We start from the raw sequence: 16,877 nt of genomic DNA on the forward strand, positions 1-16,877 counted from the left end.
AATGCCACTACATTTTCAAAATGTCTTCAAGATGACTATCCTACAGAACCCTCCAGAGGGACGTTTGTGCAGTGATGGGAGCCAGTAAACACTTTGTCTCTACCTCACAAAATGTTATGGAATAAGCCCCACAATTATTTTATTATTGATTTCATTTGAAAAAAAAAATTAATAAAATATATATAAGGCATTTGTTGAAAACTACACCAAAATGTAAGACAAAATTGTACTCTTAGAAAACCGATTTCAGTTTTACTCAGATCAACATTACATGTTAAAAGTCAGAAAATTTGAGCAAGTTCACTGGCTATTTTCATGGTAAATAACAATGTTATAGACATTGTGGCAGGGTTTCTACCTCCACTTAAGAAATGTGTTGGTGAGTGAACATAATTCACCATTTCACATCAGACCGCTCTGAATAACTGTTTACATCTCAACACTTGAACTCTGTAAACATTTTAAAAAGCACCCACACTAACGCTGTTTTTATGATCTTCATTGCTGATGGACAATTGACATTACTGGAAGGTGCAATGATCATTAAATACAGTGCGTGTAATTTGCTCTTGGTTTTATGGCGTGTACAGAGTGTTGGTTCAGTGGGGCATATGCAGGGTGAAAAAGGAGGATGGTAGGGGGTAAATTTAGCTCTTGGCAGGGCAGTTTAGTGCAGGCCTGCCCCTTACAACATGGAGGACTCCACCGGGTCATATTACACAGAACAGTGCTCATATAGTTAATCATGAAAACTCTTCCGGTCATCATTTCAGACTGGTCGTTATATTAAATGAGTCGGAAAAACGGAGCAGTGAAACAGTGAAGTAGTGTGTGCATTCGGGGCCTCAGAGCCTGTTTCTCATGGCGCGCCTTGAATTATTCTGCGTCTATTTCGAGAACGCGCTGAGTAAGGCGAAGCGCGCGCCACTCGCCATGCTCCAAACTCTGAGCAGCTCTCCTTCAAATTAAACTTCGTAGAAGTTGGACATTTTTGGACATAATGGAGCCCCGCTCTGGAGCAGAGTGTGGCCGGACTGAGCCGGAGGTTGAGCGCCTTGAGGGAGAGGGGATGGAGGCGGCGTGTATCGACGACCAAGAGGTCGAGGAACTACACAACAGGTCACAACAGGCTTTACCTTTCACACCACACCGACAGTACTGCTTCTGAGGTCTACCTCACCCTTAAAACAATGCTAAAGCTGGCACTATTTGAATTTATATTATTCTGTTCCACATTCAATTGAAGTAAAGGCTTATTAGTAGTTCGTACGGTCAACATTAGTGCGAAAACACTGGCTACGTGACAAGCGTCGTACCATCACACCCAACACTCCTCCACCATTAGAAGTACATCTCTATTAGGTATTGTGAGATGCGCTTTTGGACACAGAGGGTATTTTCACTTTACATTTAAACTACGAGTATTAATTGTTGTTCATTAGTTCCTAAATACTCAAAAAAGTATGTAGTTTGAACACGAGTAGAAAAACAGCCTTTTCTATCTCTAAATTTGAATATCCAATGACGTTCACAGGTAGACCGTTAGACGGAGATTACTAAAAAAAAAAAGGTGTTAACTATTGGGTCTTTTTGTTTCGCTTCCTTTTTATTGGTTTCCACTGTGTACTGGGAGTTTATGATGTAATAATCCCATTATAAATGTAGCCTAATTTGAGGGGTTAGCTATCCAGCTCATGAATGTTTTTATTTATTCATTTATTTATTTATTTTATTTTATTATTAATTTTTGTCAGGGTACAGATTGTCTGTACCATGCGATCCCACTTTTGTTGGTCATTTTTTTACATTTCTTTCATGCTTTTGTGTGTGTGTGGGGGGGGGGGGGGGGGGTGTAAATCATACTAATTTACTTTTCTTTTAAGATTGATATATGTAAATGATCTCTGTTCTGTTTGATGCCCTTATTCAAAAAATATCAGAAACACTCATATAACACATATAATAGACATTAAGTGGCTGGAAATAAATCGCCGTAAGCTGAACATGATTGTATTGTAATGTATTGATTTCTATGACCTTTAAGAAAACATGGGTTTTTGCCTCAGTGTCCCTATGGTTCATAAAATTGTGGGATGAACAATACGCTTTGAAATTTTGCAATAATTATATCCTATCTAAAACTGTAATTTAAAAACAGCAATCCAGGTCTTTATATTATGAAAATAAATTATTTTTCAGCTCATATCTCTAGTTTAACTGAATGCTTATTCCCTAACATTGCAATATGTCCTATTGTCACTTTTACCAGATTTTCCATAATAATGACAAGTTTTCTTCTCCGAACACCAGTTCTATGATATATTCAGTTGTTCCTTCTAGCCAGGAAGATCAGTTGCTGAGCTACAAATCTTAGTGACCCAACATTATTAGTTACGCTCTCATCACTACTGAGCTGTTCTCACGTTGCTGTACTTCGGTCTTATGGTCTAACTTTCTACGTCATGTGTATCAGTTGTTACCTGAGAGATTCCATGCGATAGGTGCCCACTGTTCTGCCGATTTGAAATAATTTCTTGTCAGAGAACCATGCTCATATTCCTGTGTACTTTAAATCACATTTAGCAGAAACAGATTTTTCTACATTTTTATTTATTTATAACTTACTTACAATACAAAAAAAGTGTGTGTGTGTGTGGGGGGGCATTTTATGCAAAATTGACCTCTGATTTAAAATACCATTTTAGCAAGAATTATTTTTAATTTTTAATGCTATGGTTATTTAAATAAACAAACAGAACATTGACTCCATTTGTTTTAGTTGACCTGGTTGTATTTTAATATTTCATGTGAGAAACAAGCATCAAAATAGTTGTTTCACCAGAAGAATAAAGTTTCAACATCAGTGATGTTGCAGATGTGACATGACGTTTTTCATATTCAACATGATAATCGCATTCAAACATTCAGATATAGAAGTTATTAGAATAAAAGTTGTACAGAACAAAGAATAAACTGATATTGTATTTGGGAAAAAATATATTTGATGTTAAATTTTAATTAATATATTTAATCTAGAAAAACACCAAGAATTTTTTTATAAGATTCATCAGATGTTGTAAACTTACATGTCACTCGTCATTCATAGAATGATCATTTTCTGTTATGAACTGAAGTTAAACTAAAATTATTTCCCAACAGTTTAAAAGAAGTTGTCCAGGATCCAGCCGTGAAGCCCAAACTCCAGTGCCTTATGGTGGACCCATCCTTCTCCATGGTGACAGTTCAGAGTGAGGACAGTGGTATTGTATGGGAAACAGCTTCCAGCAGGTGCTCGACCCCATGGGCATCAGAGGCCAGTTCCCCATCAGATGCATTCAGCATGGAAGGATCAGGGACCCAGGGTAATATTGTCATCATAATGGATGAAGACAAAATCAAGAGGAGGAAAAAAACAAGCAGAGGAAAATTGGGTGACAGATTTAAGAGACGATTGTCAGGTGCAGCAATAGGAGAAGAACGACCTGCAATGATTGAGGTGTCTGTGCCAAATATAAGACCAGAAAATTCAGATGGTTCTCAATCAGCAGAAATTAAGCCAGATAAGGATCAAGAACTCTTTAACCTGATTTCTGAAGGATTTGAAATCCTCAATATTGTTGTGCCATCAAAACTTCCTACAGTGGATGAGGAGGACAGTACTGAGCTGCCAGAAAATCTGTCTTATTTGGAGGACTCACCAAAAATCAAATCCAAATGCAAGCCCTCAGAAAATGCAGCCACTGAAACTGACTCTGAGGCTGTACCCATAGACAGTCAAGAAACAATAGATGAGTGTCAGAGGGACTCATTACAAGCCTTTGCTGATGATCAACAAAAGAAAGAAGAGACAGATTTGGACTATTTGGAGAAATTCACACTGTTAGATCAAAATGCACCAGTTGATATCTCTGAGAAACCTGAGCTCATAGAAACTGACCAACAAGAGAAACCTCAGGTGCCTCAAGAAAAAGAAAAAGTCAATGACGCAATTGAGGACTCCTTTGTCATTATCAGTGATGTAGAAATTGCAAGTGAACATCTAGATGAAGTGTTTTATGGAGCAAGTTGTCATAAAGAAACTGAACTTCCATCTTACTCTAAATTAGACAAGAAACATTTAGAAAGACAAAGTTCAAAAACTCTCAAGGAATGCGGTGCAACTTTGTTTGGCAGTCAGGAATGCATACTTATTCCTGTTTATCTGCCCTCTGGGCCTCCCAAAATCATAGACCAGGATCTCCTTGATGAGCCAAGAGCAATGTCCTTTCATTACTCAGACCTTTATGAAGATGCAGTAGGAGACAGGAAGAAAGATGATGACATCTCAGATGTAGAAAGTGTCGTATCAGAAAAATCCTTTAAAAGACGTTTTTCTGACTCTGATGATGCAGATGGCTATCTAGAGAAATTCATTTTAAAAGATGACAGTACAGTAGTTGAAGACGCACCAGAAGTAGACTCTAAAGCGGGTGATCGAATGATATGGCCACAGAATAAATTTGAAATGACTGGATGTTTAATTCGTGTCAAGGAGGAACCTGAGACAGAAGAGGATGGTAGTCAATCAGAGTTAGAGGGCAAAGAAGATGCAATCCAAGGGCAGATTGAACCTCCAGATTGTTCAAAAGACTGTGGATCAGGTGAAGTAATGAAAACTGGATGTGCAAGAGGGAAAGATGTTTCAGAGGCTTTAGGAGATGGTGCTCATTGTGGTACAGCAACTGGCTGTGCAATAGCAAAAGTTGTCTCAGTTGACAAGCTTCCCCAGAAAGTTGCTGAGGTACCAAAAACATTAAAACACGAAACGGATTTACAAAGTTCTGTATTGAAAGAACATATCAAAGTGCAAACTGTAAGAACAAACAAAGAACGTGAAGTTGAATTAAAACATGGCCGTCGTCATGTTCCTGTTGGTGTAGTGCAAGACAAAGTGATTAAAAGGAAAGATGAACCACAGAAACACGAAGAAACAAGTAATACAACCATAGAAACTGCTTTGCAGGATGGCACAGAGGATATTCATAAGGCAAGTGATAGCATAGTTAAAGCTGAAGAAACTGTTATTACTAAGGAAGAAGCATCAGACAAAAGGCAGCAACATAAAAGTAAGTCAGCAGAAAATGTTGAACTTGATTTAGTGGTGAAGGCAAGGAAAAAAGACAATTCTGTGTCAACTACAAATGAACAAGTGCTAATTATACCTCATGAAGATGTCAGTCAAAAGGAGATTCATAAAGATGAAAAGGTATTAACGAGTACAGCCCTTGTACATGAAAAGGCTGAGGAGTTAAAGACCACACACTCTGTAGAGAATATAACGGTTGCTAAGCATGAAGATAAAATGGAAGTTACTCCAGCATTATTGCCATGTGCATCTGAAATTCATGAAAATAAGCAGGTGCATGCTGTAGTAGATGAAGTGAACATCAAAAATAAGATGCAGGAACAAGCCCCTGACAAATCTATGGCCCTAGAGGTGGATGACCATGTTATGATAAAAAGTGAAGCTACAGACATTGAAGTTAAAAGCGATCTTAAAAAGGAAGCTACAGAGGAATTGCTGTTAAGGCAAAAAGACAAGACTGAAAAGAAAGTTTTAGAACACAAGGTCAAGACAGAAAAGACAAAACAGGAAAAAGAGAGTACAGGAGAAACAGCCATTCCAAGCAAGATGCCGGAAAGATGCAAAGTGCCGAAAGAGAAAAATAAAATTGAAGATTTATCATTGCCTGTTGGAAGTCTGAATGAGGTCCTTAAGCATGTGTCTACAACTGAGAAAGTTTTAGAAGAGAAATCAGAAACAACAGAGAAAGTTGTTGAGCTTAAAGATAAGTTACCAACAAGTGACAATATCCTGGAGAAAAAGATTGAATTAAGAGAACTTGCTGGAGATAGTGTTTCAATCAGCACGCTCCAAAAGGAAACTCCTGTGGCACTTTCCTCTATGCCATCTATTCCACGAGAAGATGTGTTACCAGCAGTAACCGTGTTTGAGGAGGTATGCAAGAAAGAAAAGCACGAATTGGTAGATGCAATTTTAAAAGAATCACAAAAAGGAAAAGAAACCAAGGAGCAACATGCTGAAACAGTTTCACTTATCCCTGCTGCAGAAAGCCTGGAAGATTCTTCCACAGTAATTGTACCAAATGAGGTGATGCACAAACAGAAGGACAGTGAGATAAGAGAAACTATTGGTAAGGTTCCTGAGTCAGTACACCCTGCAGCTGCAGTGGAAAATGATACAGAGCAAGAATTGGAAGGTAGAAGTGAGATTAAATCGAAAAAAGTACTTTTGAAAGATACACATAAAGAAAATATATGGAGAACTCTGGAGCCCACAACTCCTCCCCCTCCAACAGAGATTCAGGAACTATCAACAATGAGGGTTTCACCTTTACAACTACCAAAATATATCAGAGAAGATGATGAGGACCTTGTTGTAGAAGAAAAATTGAAAAGGGGTACAGGTCTCTTCTCAACCCTGAGGAGCTTCAGCCCACATGAAGACCTTTCAGGGTTTGGCCGTGAAACAGATGAGCATGATTTGAACAATGAAATCATTGAGGATCTGGGCTATGAGATGGTCAATAAGCAAGAAGCAGGACAAGCAGAATCAGAAGTAGTTGTAGGGAACGAAGGAGATCAAGAACTTGCTTTTTTCCAAGGTAAATCTGCAGAGCAGACAAGTGAAGCAAGCTATGAGTTTATTGAGGACTTGGAAGGTACCCAGTCGTCCGAGTTTGAACATTTGATCGAGGAAATTAAAATTCAACCAATGGATGCATTCTGCCTTGTCTGCCGCTGCCCGATATTGATGAGTGATGGTGGGCACCAAAAGCATGAAGTGTCATCATTGGATAAAGCATTTGATGACATCAAGGTAAAGTCATGTTTTCCTCAATCATTCCTAACTGCTTAAGCCCTGTTCTGTGATCTCCTGTAATTTAGAGGATGCTATGCTGTGACTGGAAAAGTCTCCATGACATCATCGAAATGACATCAGCCTGACATTTGACCTGCATAACAGGATCCCTTGGGGAAACTTGGACTGTGAAGTCACTAACCATTATTACTTTTGATGCAGAGCCATTGATTGTCATCACTATAGAAATATTGTTTCTTTTTGTAAAAATAATAAGTTTCCTAAAGCTTTTAAACATAACCAACTTGTTTAGACAGACCCTGGAAGCACAATGTGAAATCTGCAATCCGTGTGATTGCTGCATATGGAGTTTTCTGCATACTGTGAGTCAGCCTGACTCAGAATGACTTTTGAAGAGTTCACCTCTTCTCAAAATAAACAGCTGATTTATGATTAATCCCTCAAGCTGTGTTTATTCCCTAGAACATTCTTAAGGGTATGCATTTGCATCTGTAAAAAACACAAAAATATGTAACGTTGAATGTCTTTGGCATTTTCCTCTCATAGTTATTTACATCTATTTGGGATGCACAAATATAGAAACATCCTGTCAGTTACATTGATTTTACAGTTCAGTAACTTATGATTTATTATACAACTCGTTAATTTTCTGTTCATTGTTTTCAGGATCAACTGAGTAACTGGATATCACTGTTACAAGAAAGATCAGAAAATATTGAAGACATGGTATCTGAACTTGAGCTGGCTTACAATTCAGTGGAGGTATATGTATGCACAAGCAAGTTTTTATATACCATGTCCAAGACCAAAATTGTAAAATAAAATCTCATCTGTTTTTGTCACAGGAGCAGTGCAAGGACAGTGAGAAAGCCATGGAAGCACAGAATGAGGAGGTGCTGAAGCTTGTGATGGATCAGTATAATGAAATGTCTCAGACAATGGAGGATGAAAAGAAGGTCAAGCTTGAGCAGCTATATGATCAAATAGTCTCTTTCCAAGCTAACATCGACTCAGCCAAAGAGACCATGGAGAAGACCACAAAGGAAATGGACGAGAAGGAAGACTTTGCATTTGTATCTGTGAGTGTACTTTATTAAATATTTAATTATATAATCAATTATTTATTAATATAATTTCTTATTTTCTTAATTATTTGTAAACATACCTAATAAACACTGTATTGCTAAAACCTCCATAATTTACAAGATATTAATTTTCTACTCATGAAAAGAAGTAGAAATCATACATATTATATAATACAACTAAATATTAAATAAAAATGGCTCTGTATTTAATGTTGACCTACTTACACAGTTACACATTCTTTTAAACCCATAATGGTGTGTTCTTATAGAGGAAGGATGGTCAGAAATACATGTTAAAAACAAGTGTGGATACCTTTCAAAGGTTTAAGTACTGTTTTTCTGAAATTTACAGTTGGGGTAGGTTGTAAAGTATTCCATTGTATCCCTTTTATCATTTCTGGCAAAATTTTTCTTTGATTTTCCTTTTAAATGGGACCTTAAATATCCTATGTCTACTCTCTTTCTGAAATATAACTTACACAGAATTTCAAGTTTGACTGAAAAAATAAAATATGGATCCCACTGCTTTTAAAAATAATCTCAAAAGTGTACCTTATGATTTCAGTAAGGAGCTGGTGAGCACTAGTGAGTTCTTTAGTCTATTAATTACATTCTGCAGCAGGGGTTAATTGCTAATCATTCCTCTTTCTTCCATTCCCAGTCATACAAAGACATTGATGCAAGGTAACCTAGGAGTGTATTGCACATATGATACTCTTACCAAACCCTTTAATAGTGCATGGCATAGTCTGCACACTTTGTTTGCAGTGAACAAGTGTTAATTTTATTGCCCACCCATGTTTTGAAGTGCATGGTTTTTTTGATAATTTTTAATTCTGCTTGTCGATGCTGCACTGTAGTGCTGAATTTGAGATGAATGTTTGCCATGTGGGATCTATTCAGTGAATTAAACGTTTGTTCTTTGGAATTGTGCTATTTGTTTTTGTGGCAGGTTAAAAACAGCTTTAGAATCCACCATGTCGCTTGAGCTTGGCCCTCGAGGTCTCCTTGTGTTTGAAGACTACGCCAAAGGCACCAAAGGAAACGAGAGGAAAAATCGGGAAGTTATTCCAGGTAAATATTTGGAAACCTTGAAAGGAAAAGATCCCCTTCAAAGAGCGATAAAAACAGAAAACCCTGCATAAAAGAGCAAATGATTTTGACAGTGGAAAAGCATCTGGTTTTTTAATGTATCCTTCCATTTCAATAACACAAGCAGTGAGATTGGCTGACATGTTCTTGATCCTAATTTACCAAAGATATATCAATGGCTTGACAATGAGAACAACTTGAGAGCCCTGTATTTTTGTAGTTGTTATATTTTAAAGGAGGTACGGCTCAATTTAATATAGTTATTTATTTGGTGCTTTAGATTTAATAGATGTAAACATTCCAAATTATTCTTCAGCTTCATTATAGTATTGTTCTCTCTTTTTCCTGTAGAACTAAACAGACATCAACAGACATAGACATGTAAATATTTTATTTCTGATAGACAGCCCTGAACTGTGAATCATTTAAAAAGCAGTCTAGGCTGAAATACTGCTTAAAAAGAGTTAGTGTTTGGAGCTAAACTGCTGTAGACAAAAAAGGTGGATGTAAATAATACGTTTTTTGTTTTTTTGTGACTCCACAATGTAAGCAAATTCAAACAGGCTGTTTTTAATGCCATAGAAAATGTGGTATTGAGAAACAGTACAGCTGTAGCATTTCTTTTTCTCTTGGTTTTTATAGTGCCTCAGCAACCTCATATTCAGCCTCAGGAGGCCAATTCTGCCACAAGTACCTCTGTCACCGTGTACTGGACAATCAATGAAGGAGACATCATCGACTGCTTCCAGGTCTACTGCATGGAGGAACCACAAGGAGGTGAGAGTTGAGCAGCCAAGAATTCATGGGAGTACTTTAAAAGAATCTTTAAAATTTGATACTTTCAAGTAAGGGATGCTAAATCATTTTTTCATCTAGAAGTAATAGGCTAATATGTTAATATAATTATTTAAGGATATATATATAATGAAATATTTTTATTTGAATTCGAATCTCAGTTTGTTGAGGAAAAGTTTCAGGGAGTTAACCTCAAACATGACGAAACTCGGACAAAGGCTTTAATTGAGAAAATTGAAGCATGCAGCTCAGAGCTCAGACAATAAAACATTTCAATATTCCAGCTTCAACAACCTCATAAGAGATTAATGTGTGGATAAAGCGAGGCATGAGAAAAAAGTGCCAAACTTTTGTGGCAACCAAGAGGGGGAGGGGGGAGAGACAAAATTTGGTCAAATTGTTCATTTCCATTAAAAAAACTTTGAAAATGCATTTAGGTTCCCAGATGAATCACATGTTTTAACACGATAATATTGACAGCACTAATTTCAAAATAATATTATTATGAAAAAATGTCAATATTATAATGTGAGGAATATTTACTGTGTGCAGTATATATTTTTGCCAAGTGCCCGACATTGTAACAATTGCAATGTAGACTAGAACTAATAAGTGTGGAAAATAAATGTGAATATTATCCATTATGAAAATCATGTACTCAAATTTGGGGCGACACGGTGGCGCAGCAGTTAGTTCAATTCCCGCTCCAGATGACTGTCTGTGAGGAGTTGGTGTGTTCTCCCCGTGTCCGCGTGGGTTTCCTCCCACAGTCCAAAAACACGCGTTGGTAGGTGGATTGGTGACTCAGAAGTGTCCGTAGGTGTGTGTGTGTGTGTGTGAGTGAATGTGTGTGTGTGTGTGTTGCCCTGTAAAGGACTGGCGCTCCCTCCAGTGTGTATTCCCTGCCTTGCACCCAATGATTCCAGGTAGGCTCTGGACCCACTGCGACCCTGAACTGGATAAGCGGTTACAGATAATGAATGAATGAATGTACTCAAATTTGTCATGTCATGTTATTATTATTACTGTGCAGTTGTAAGGCTTTTTATGAATTTCACAGGTCTAATTTGTTGTTTTGTGCACCATGTAAATGAACCACAGTGATCTCTGAGGAGTACAGAGTGACAGTGAAGGAGAGTTACTGTAACCTGGAAGATCTGGAGCCAGATAAGTGTTATAAGGTGTGGGTGATGGCGGTGAACTACACTGGCTGCAGTCTACCCAGTGAAAGACTGTCTTTTAAAACAGGTCAGTGGGTTCAAACTAAGTAAGCATTCATGACGGTGGCTATTTGTGAAATTTAAATGTCATGCTTTGCAGAACTCACATTAACTGCAACAGTGTACTGTTATAACCTTGTGGTAAATGGTGAAAACCTGTAAATTCAATGACTGCCCAATCACAAGATTAAATATAGAACATTTAACACATTTTAACTTGCAGTGTACAGCTTTCAGGATACATTACGTTTTTAACATATATTCATAGAATTCATTTTTTGACTATGTGCATCCTTGTAGCCCCCTCGGTTCCAGTGATCCATCCTGAGTCCTGTACGGTGCTGTGGGACTCTGCTACAATTCGCTGGAACACAGCACAGCCCAGCACTGTAGAGAGCTTCACTTTGGAGTACTGCCGCCAGTACGCCATGGAAGGAGAGGGTCTAAGGTATACACCACAAACAGCATCCAATTCACGCAGATACACAATAGCAGGCTAAAGTCTTTGCTCCAGACACGGTTACAAGACCCACATCAATGAAAACCTATCATTCTTTGCTCACAGATCAGTGTCTGGGATAAAAGGCAATGAGCACAAGGTCCTTCTACCACCCAATGAGAACTTCCTCTTCTACATCAAATCAGTGAATGCAGCAGGAGCCAGTGAACAGAGCGAGGCAGCCCTTATCTCCACAAGAGGTCAGACCCCATCATCAGCCTAGTGCTTAAGCAGTCTTCATTATATTGTTCTGATCTGTTTCAATTATAATATAAAACCATCTCTACATAAGCACTTGTCAAATTCTAAGTTCAGTAGATAAGAATGTAGAGTATATTTCAAGCTATGGTGAGGGGGACTCCTAGCAATCATGCACGTTTTGGCAGACCCACAAAAAAAAAGATCAAATGAACATTACTTAAACGTTTATCTTTAAGAGATGTGAATTCTCCGCTCTTTGTTCAGTTCTGAAAGACTTCCTCAGATCTTTCTGTCCATCTTGAAAGGCTGTGTAGCAGTGCCGGAACAGTTACTGTAAAAAGGCTATAGAACATTTGAACTACAATCCTAAAACCAGGAATCTGAAATCTGAGGTTGTATGTAGTAACAAGCCCAGAGCTCTAACCTCGGCGTCGTTAAATGCGTACACGCTAAACATTGAAATACATTATTTTGATATTTTGAAAATGTTGTTATGCAGTTGTTTTAATTTTAATAATTGTGTGCTGTATGCTTTTCCCTGATGTTGGAAAAATGAATAACTTCTACTGGAAATAAAAGAATTAAGGGTAGTCTCTAATTTAATATCCAAATACTGGTTGGAAAAAGGCTACAAATTACTACACATTTCTGATGCACTTGTTGCTTTTATAACCGTGCAGGTACCAGGTTCCACTTACTGAACGAAACCGTGAATCCAGTGCTTAAGGTTTCGGAGGACAGGAACTCAGTGGAGTATCCTCTAGACACCTACAATGAGATGTTATCAATTATTGAGTAAGATATATCTCATAAATAACCATTTCACCTCTTTCAGACACTTATTGCTTACAGCCAAGTTTTCAGCCATGCCTTTATTATTATACTTATGTTTACTACTAATAAATACATTTTTCTTTTTGTCATATCAACATATTTCCATGTATCCACACATTTTATCAATTTAGACTCTGTGATTCACTTTAAAGCTATGGGCATGTTTTAACCTGGACTGAATAGGGCAGTCATTCAGAAGTGAAATCATTTAACTCTGTAATAAACACAGACATATTAATAAAGTCAGTAAGCTTAATTCTGAGATAGAACAAGAAGATAGAACTACAATTGTTATATACAGATTATTAATTATTGTTTTTGATGCATAAAACTACAGACTTCAGCAGAAAAATGTGGAATACCTTATTAACCGTTACAGTTATATAGTGCATTTCTAGACACCCAAGGACACTTTTACAATCAACAGTGCTCAGAACACAGGGCAACACACACTCACACAAACCTACCACCTACCAACGTGGGTTTTTGGACAATGGGAGGAAACCCACACGGGGAGAACACTAACCACAGTCAATACATTTATAATCTTCAGGTTGTAGCATTACAGCATTCATTCATTCATATCTATAACCGCTTATCCAGTTCAGGGTCATGGTGTGTCCAGAGCCTACCTGGAATCTTTGGGCACAAGGCCGGAATACACCCTGGAGGGGGCGTCAGTCCTTCACAAGGCAACACAGATACACTCACAGACAGTCTCCCGGAGCGAGAATCGAACCCACAACCTCCAGGTTCCTGGAGCTGTGTGACTGCGACACTAACCTGCTGCACCACCATGCCGCCCAGCATTATATAGCAGTAGTTTCTTATAAAGTGGCCACTTCAGTCAAAAATATTAATACACTGCACTTTTTAAAGGCTTGTAAACGTCTGTTGAGGTTTACAATTGTAATTTCAATACTTTTCTCGGCAGGTGTCCAGCAGTGATGGGAGAGATGTTGCCTCTGGTTGGGTATCACTATTGGGAAACGGTGGTTGCTGGTTGTAAGGCCTACCGCATTGGAGTAGCCTATCAGACAGCGCCGAAGAACAGCACAGTGGGGGACAACAGCGCCTCCTGGTGCCTTCACTGTGTACCAACATCAATCAGGTTATCCAGTTTACATTGTCTTGTATTGTACCACCTAAAATATGGAAGCACCAATTATATTTTTAAAGTATCAAAAATACTTACGATATTCACTTTGCCAACTAAACGCACACTATTTACTGTCCTGTAAACAAAGAGGCTCTCTAAAATGTTTATTTACAAACACATGCTGATTGAGTTAAGTCTCTTTTGTTTCATCAGTATTTTCTAGTATCTCATGACTCATCACCATTGTTCCCCTTCATCACCACAGCTGCAGGTTTGAGCTGCTTCATGAAAACGTGGAGTCGGATATCTTCGTGGTGGATGTTCCTGCTCGTATTGGTACTCTGCTGGACTTCATACAGGGCCGGCTGGCCTTCTTTAATGCTCAGAATGGTCAATGTCTGGGCTCGTTCCAGCAGTCTTTCACTCAGCCCTGCAGTCCAGTTTTTGTGCTGGAGAGCGCTGGTATTCTGGAGCTCAAGATGACCACGGAGGTGCCAGAGTTCGCCAAACACTGGTAGCTTGCCAAGGTTCTAGCTTTATGTTCTTGATTCTGTGATTACTCATGCCAGACTGTGGTGCGTGTCTGTGTGTGTGGGTTTGGGTGTGTATTGGGAGGAAGAGGACTGGTGTTATTTTCAAGACTCATTTTGGTAGTTAAAGATGGTTCAGTATGGTAGGGTTACTGTTGGTTTCATATTTATTACAGTGAATACCTGAACAGTTCTGTTAAATAAGATCAGTAGTTAAAATGAAACAAGACAACAGTAAAGATTATTGGGCATGCAGTACTGGGCAGATATTAGAGATGTCAACCACTCTTTGATTTTACTCTCAAAACAGACATTATACAAAGTTCCTCCTTAGACATTGGTTGCATGTTTTTCTCACTGTGCAAGTATGGACTTAAACCCCTGTTTATTTATCTGTCTCTCAAAATTGAAAGATTTAAGTCCTGTTTACTCAATGGTAACAGTTTTTTTGAACTTCAGGTTTTTAACCTCACTTTCTGCTTCTTTATGCATCATCAGAATGATCATCTGCAAATGCATAGCTTGTACTTAGTGGCACTTTTGGCTGGAAACGAATGAATGGTCACTGACCTTTGCACAGTTCTGTAAAATAGTGCTGTACAGAGGTGTATAATAATAAGATGTTACTGATTTTATTGTTTTGACTTTTACTTTAACAAATTATTTTAACAATATATTTCAACATTCTTAATAACACATTATTTCTATGCACTCGGCAGAGTTATGAGTTTGCATTCAAACTCTATTCCAATCCAGATTACCCACTCCCTGATTAAAGTCTGTGCTTTCTTTCAGTAGCATGGTACTGATCAGGGGAGGTGAAATATGAGTGATGTAAACAAACATCTGAAGACGTTTTAGAGGCGAATGGAAATCACTATATTTTGATGGAAGCTTACAGCAAACAAGAATTTGCTTAATGCCCAGGACAATGAATGAACAGGGTAAACTAGATCATTTGGATTTCAGAGAGCCCAGGTGAGTTTTGTCCAGCAGATGCTGCTGTAACTCTGAACTTCATACATTGTCCAAAATTGCTTCTAAAGGCAGAAAATCATTTACTGGCCAGTGTATGTATTAAATTCTGGCTCGTTGACGTTTTAGTTTTTTTTTTTTTTTTTTTGCTTAATAGCTTAATTTATATTTAATTTCTTTGTTTACCTTTTCTCTAGTGCCAAGGGGAAGAATGTGACTTTATATATTGTGCCTATTAGCCATGAAACCTTTGAATGCAGTTTCTTAAATTTGAGTTTATGTTTAAATGTATATTCAGTGTATAATTTTATTTTTAATAGGCACTCTTTTTCTTTATGTTCAGTTTAACCTTCTTTAATTATTTAATCCCATATTTTTTATTGTTCCACATCCCAATAATTATTTCTCCCAATTATTATCCCAATAATTATATATAGGGGTAATTTATGTATACCATTCTTAAAAGACTTAAAAGCTCATTTTGGTAGATTAATCCCACACAACACTTAGACGTGACCTTCAAAGAAAAATTATACAGTACATTTAAAATATGGACTCTGAAAGGTATGACTCACACTGTCATCAATTAAGACCCATCTGGGCTATAATGAGGTTGTCATCCTCCAGTATAAAGGATCTAAAAAAAACATCAACTCTGTTAGCAAGTTTAGAATCTACAGCCATGTCATTAGCTTTAGCATTAGCCTTCCAACACTTGAGGTAAATAAATGAACAGTGACTGAAACAAGTACTGTGTTACTGCAGTAATGCACACTTTCTGAAGCAGATTTCCTGCAGTGAAATGAAGTGAATTTTGTCAATGTTTTTTCAGCACTGTTTAATATGTAGGCGTATGTCTCTGAATGATTTGTTTGTATAAACCAGAACAGCTAGCTGTTTGGACTGGAATGATTAAAGAAAATCTTTCATGCAGGTCTCTGAAAAAGCTTCACAAATTTGTGTCAGTTTAATATTTATTCCAATAATTTACTCAAACAAAAGACAAATTTATTTTTTCCAGCTATTTTTAACCAGAACTCAGACTGAACGAGATAATGAGCAAGTACTCAGTAACCTCTACATTAATGTTTTTTTTATTTTGCATGCTATCTCTCTGCCGACTACGGGCTGTTTTCACTTTGTGTTGATATAAATTTATATATTATTTCTGTGTTGGATTTACCTGAGCGGCTCTTGTAAATGTACTGATATTAGACCGTCTGAACTAAAGATTTATTTTATATGAGCACATTTTATTCACATTTCTCTCCAATGGCCATTAACTTATTATTATGTGTAACCCACAAATGATCTGATTCCTGTAATCAACAGATATGTCTTTAATAAGAAGAAAAACACTTGTTTCTGTTTTCAGTGCGGTTGTAGTAACATAATATTTTTGTAATAAATACGTTTGAGTATTTTTTTTTAGTATGATTGATACAAATATATATGTTACAGGCCAACTCAGCCAGGGCCTTTTTTTAGGTCATTGCTCACACTACTCCCACAATACATTTGTATTATTTACTTTTTAATGGGGTCAAGGACCTGGAGGTTGTGGGTTCGATTCCCGCTCCGGGTGACTGACTATGAGGAGTTGGTGTGTTCTCCCTGTGTCTGCGTGGGTTTCCTCCGGGTGCTCCAGTTTCCTCCCACAGTCC

The 16,877-nt window shown here is 37.6% G+C and overlaps 1 protein-coding gene across 1 annotated transcript; it reads left to right on the forward strand.

Annotated features, from left to right (window-relative positions):
• Window positions 1–1,000: 1,000 nt before the first annotated feature.
• LOC136678403 (cardiomyopathy-associated protein 5-like) lies at window positions 1,001–14,709 on the forward strand. The gene is made up of 13 exons (XM_066656461.1): window positions 1,001–1,119; window positions 3,160–6,880; window positions 7,550–7,645; window positions 7,729–7,962; window positions 8,630–8,652; window positions 8,921–9,042; window positions 9,703–9,837; window positions 10,957–11,103; window positions 11,376–11,523; window positions 11,641–11,774; window positions 12,456–12,570; window positions 13,544–13,720; window positions 13,974–14,709. The coding sequence occupies exons 1-13, from the start codon at window positions 1,001–1,003 to the stop codon at window positions 14,224–14,226; spliced, it is 5,424 nt and encodes a 1,807-aa protein (XP_066512558.1). The 3' UTR covers window positions 14,227–14,709.
• The last annotated feature ends 2,168 nt before the right edge of the window (window positions 14,710–16,877 follow it).

This window comes from Hoplias malabaricus, chromosome Y, assembly GCF_029633855.1.
Source record: "Hoplias malabaricus isolate fHopMal1 chromosome Y, fHopMal1.hap1, whole genome shotgun sequence".
Classification (NCBI taxonomy): domain Eukaryota; kingdom Metazoa; phylum Chordata; class Actinopteri; order Characiformes; family Erythrinidae; genus Hoplias; species Hoplias malabaricus.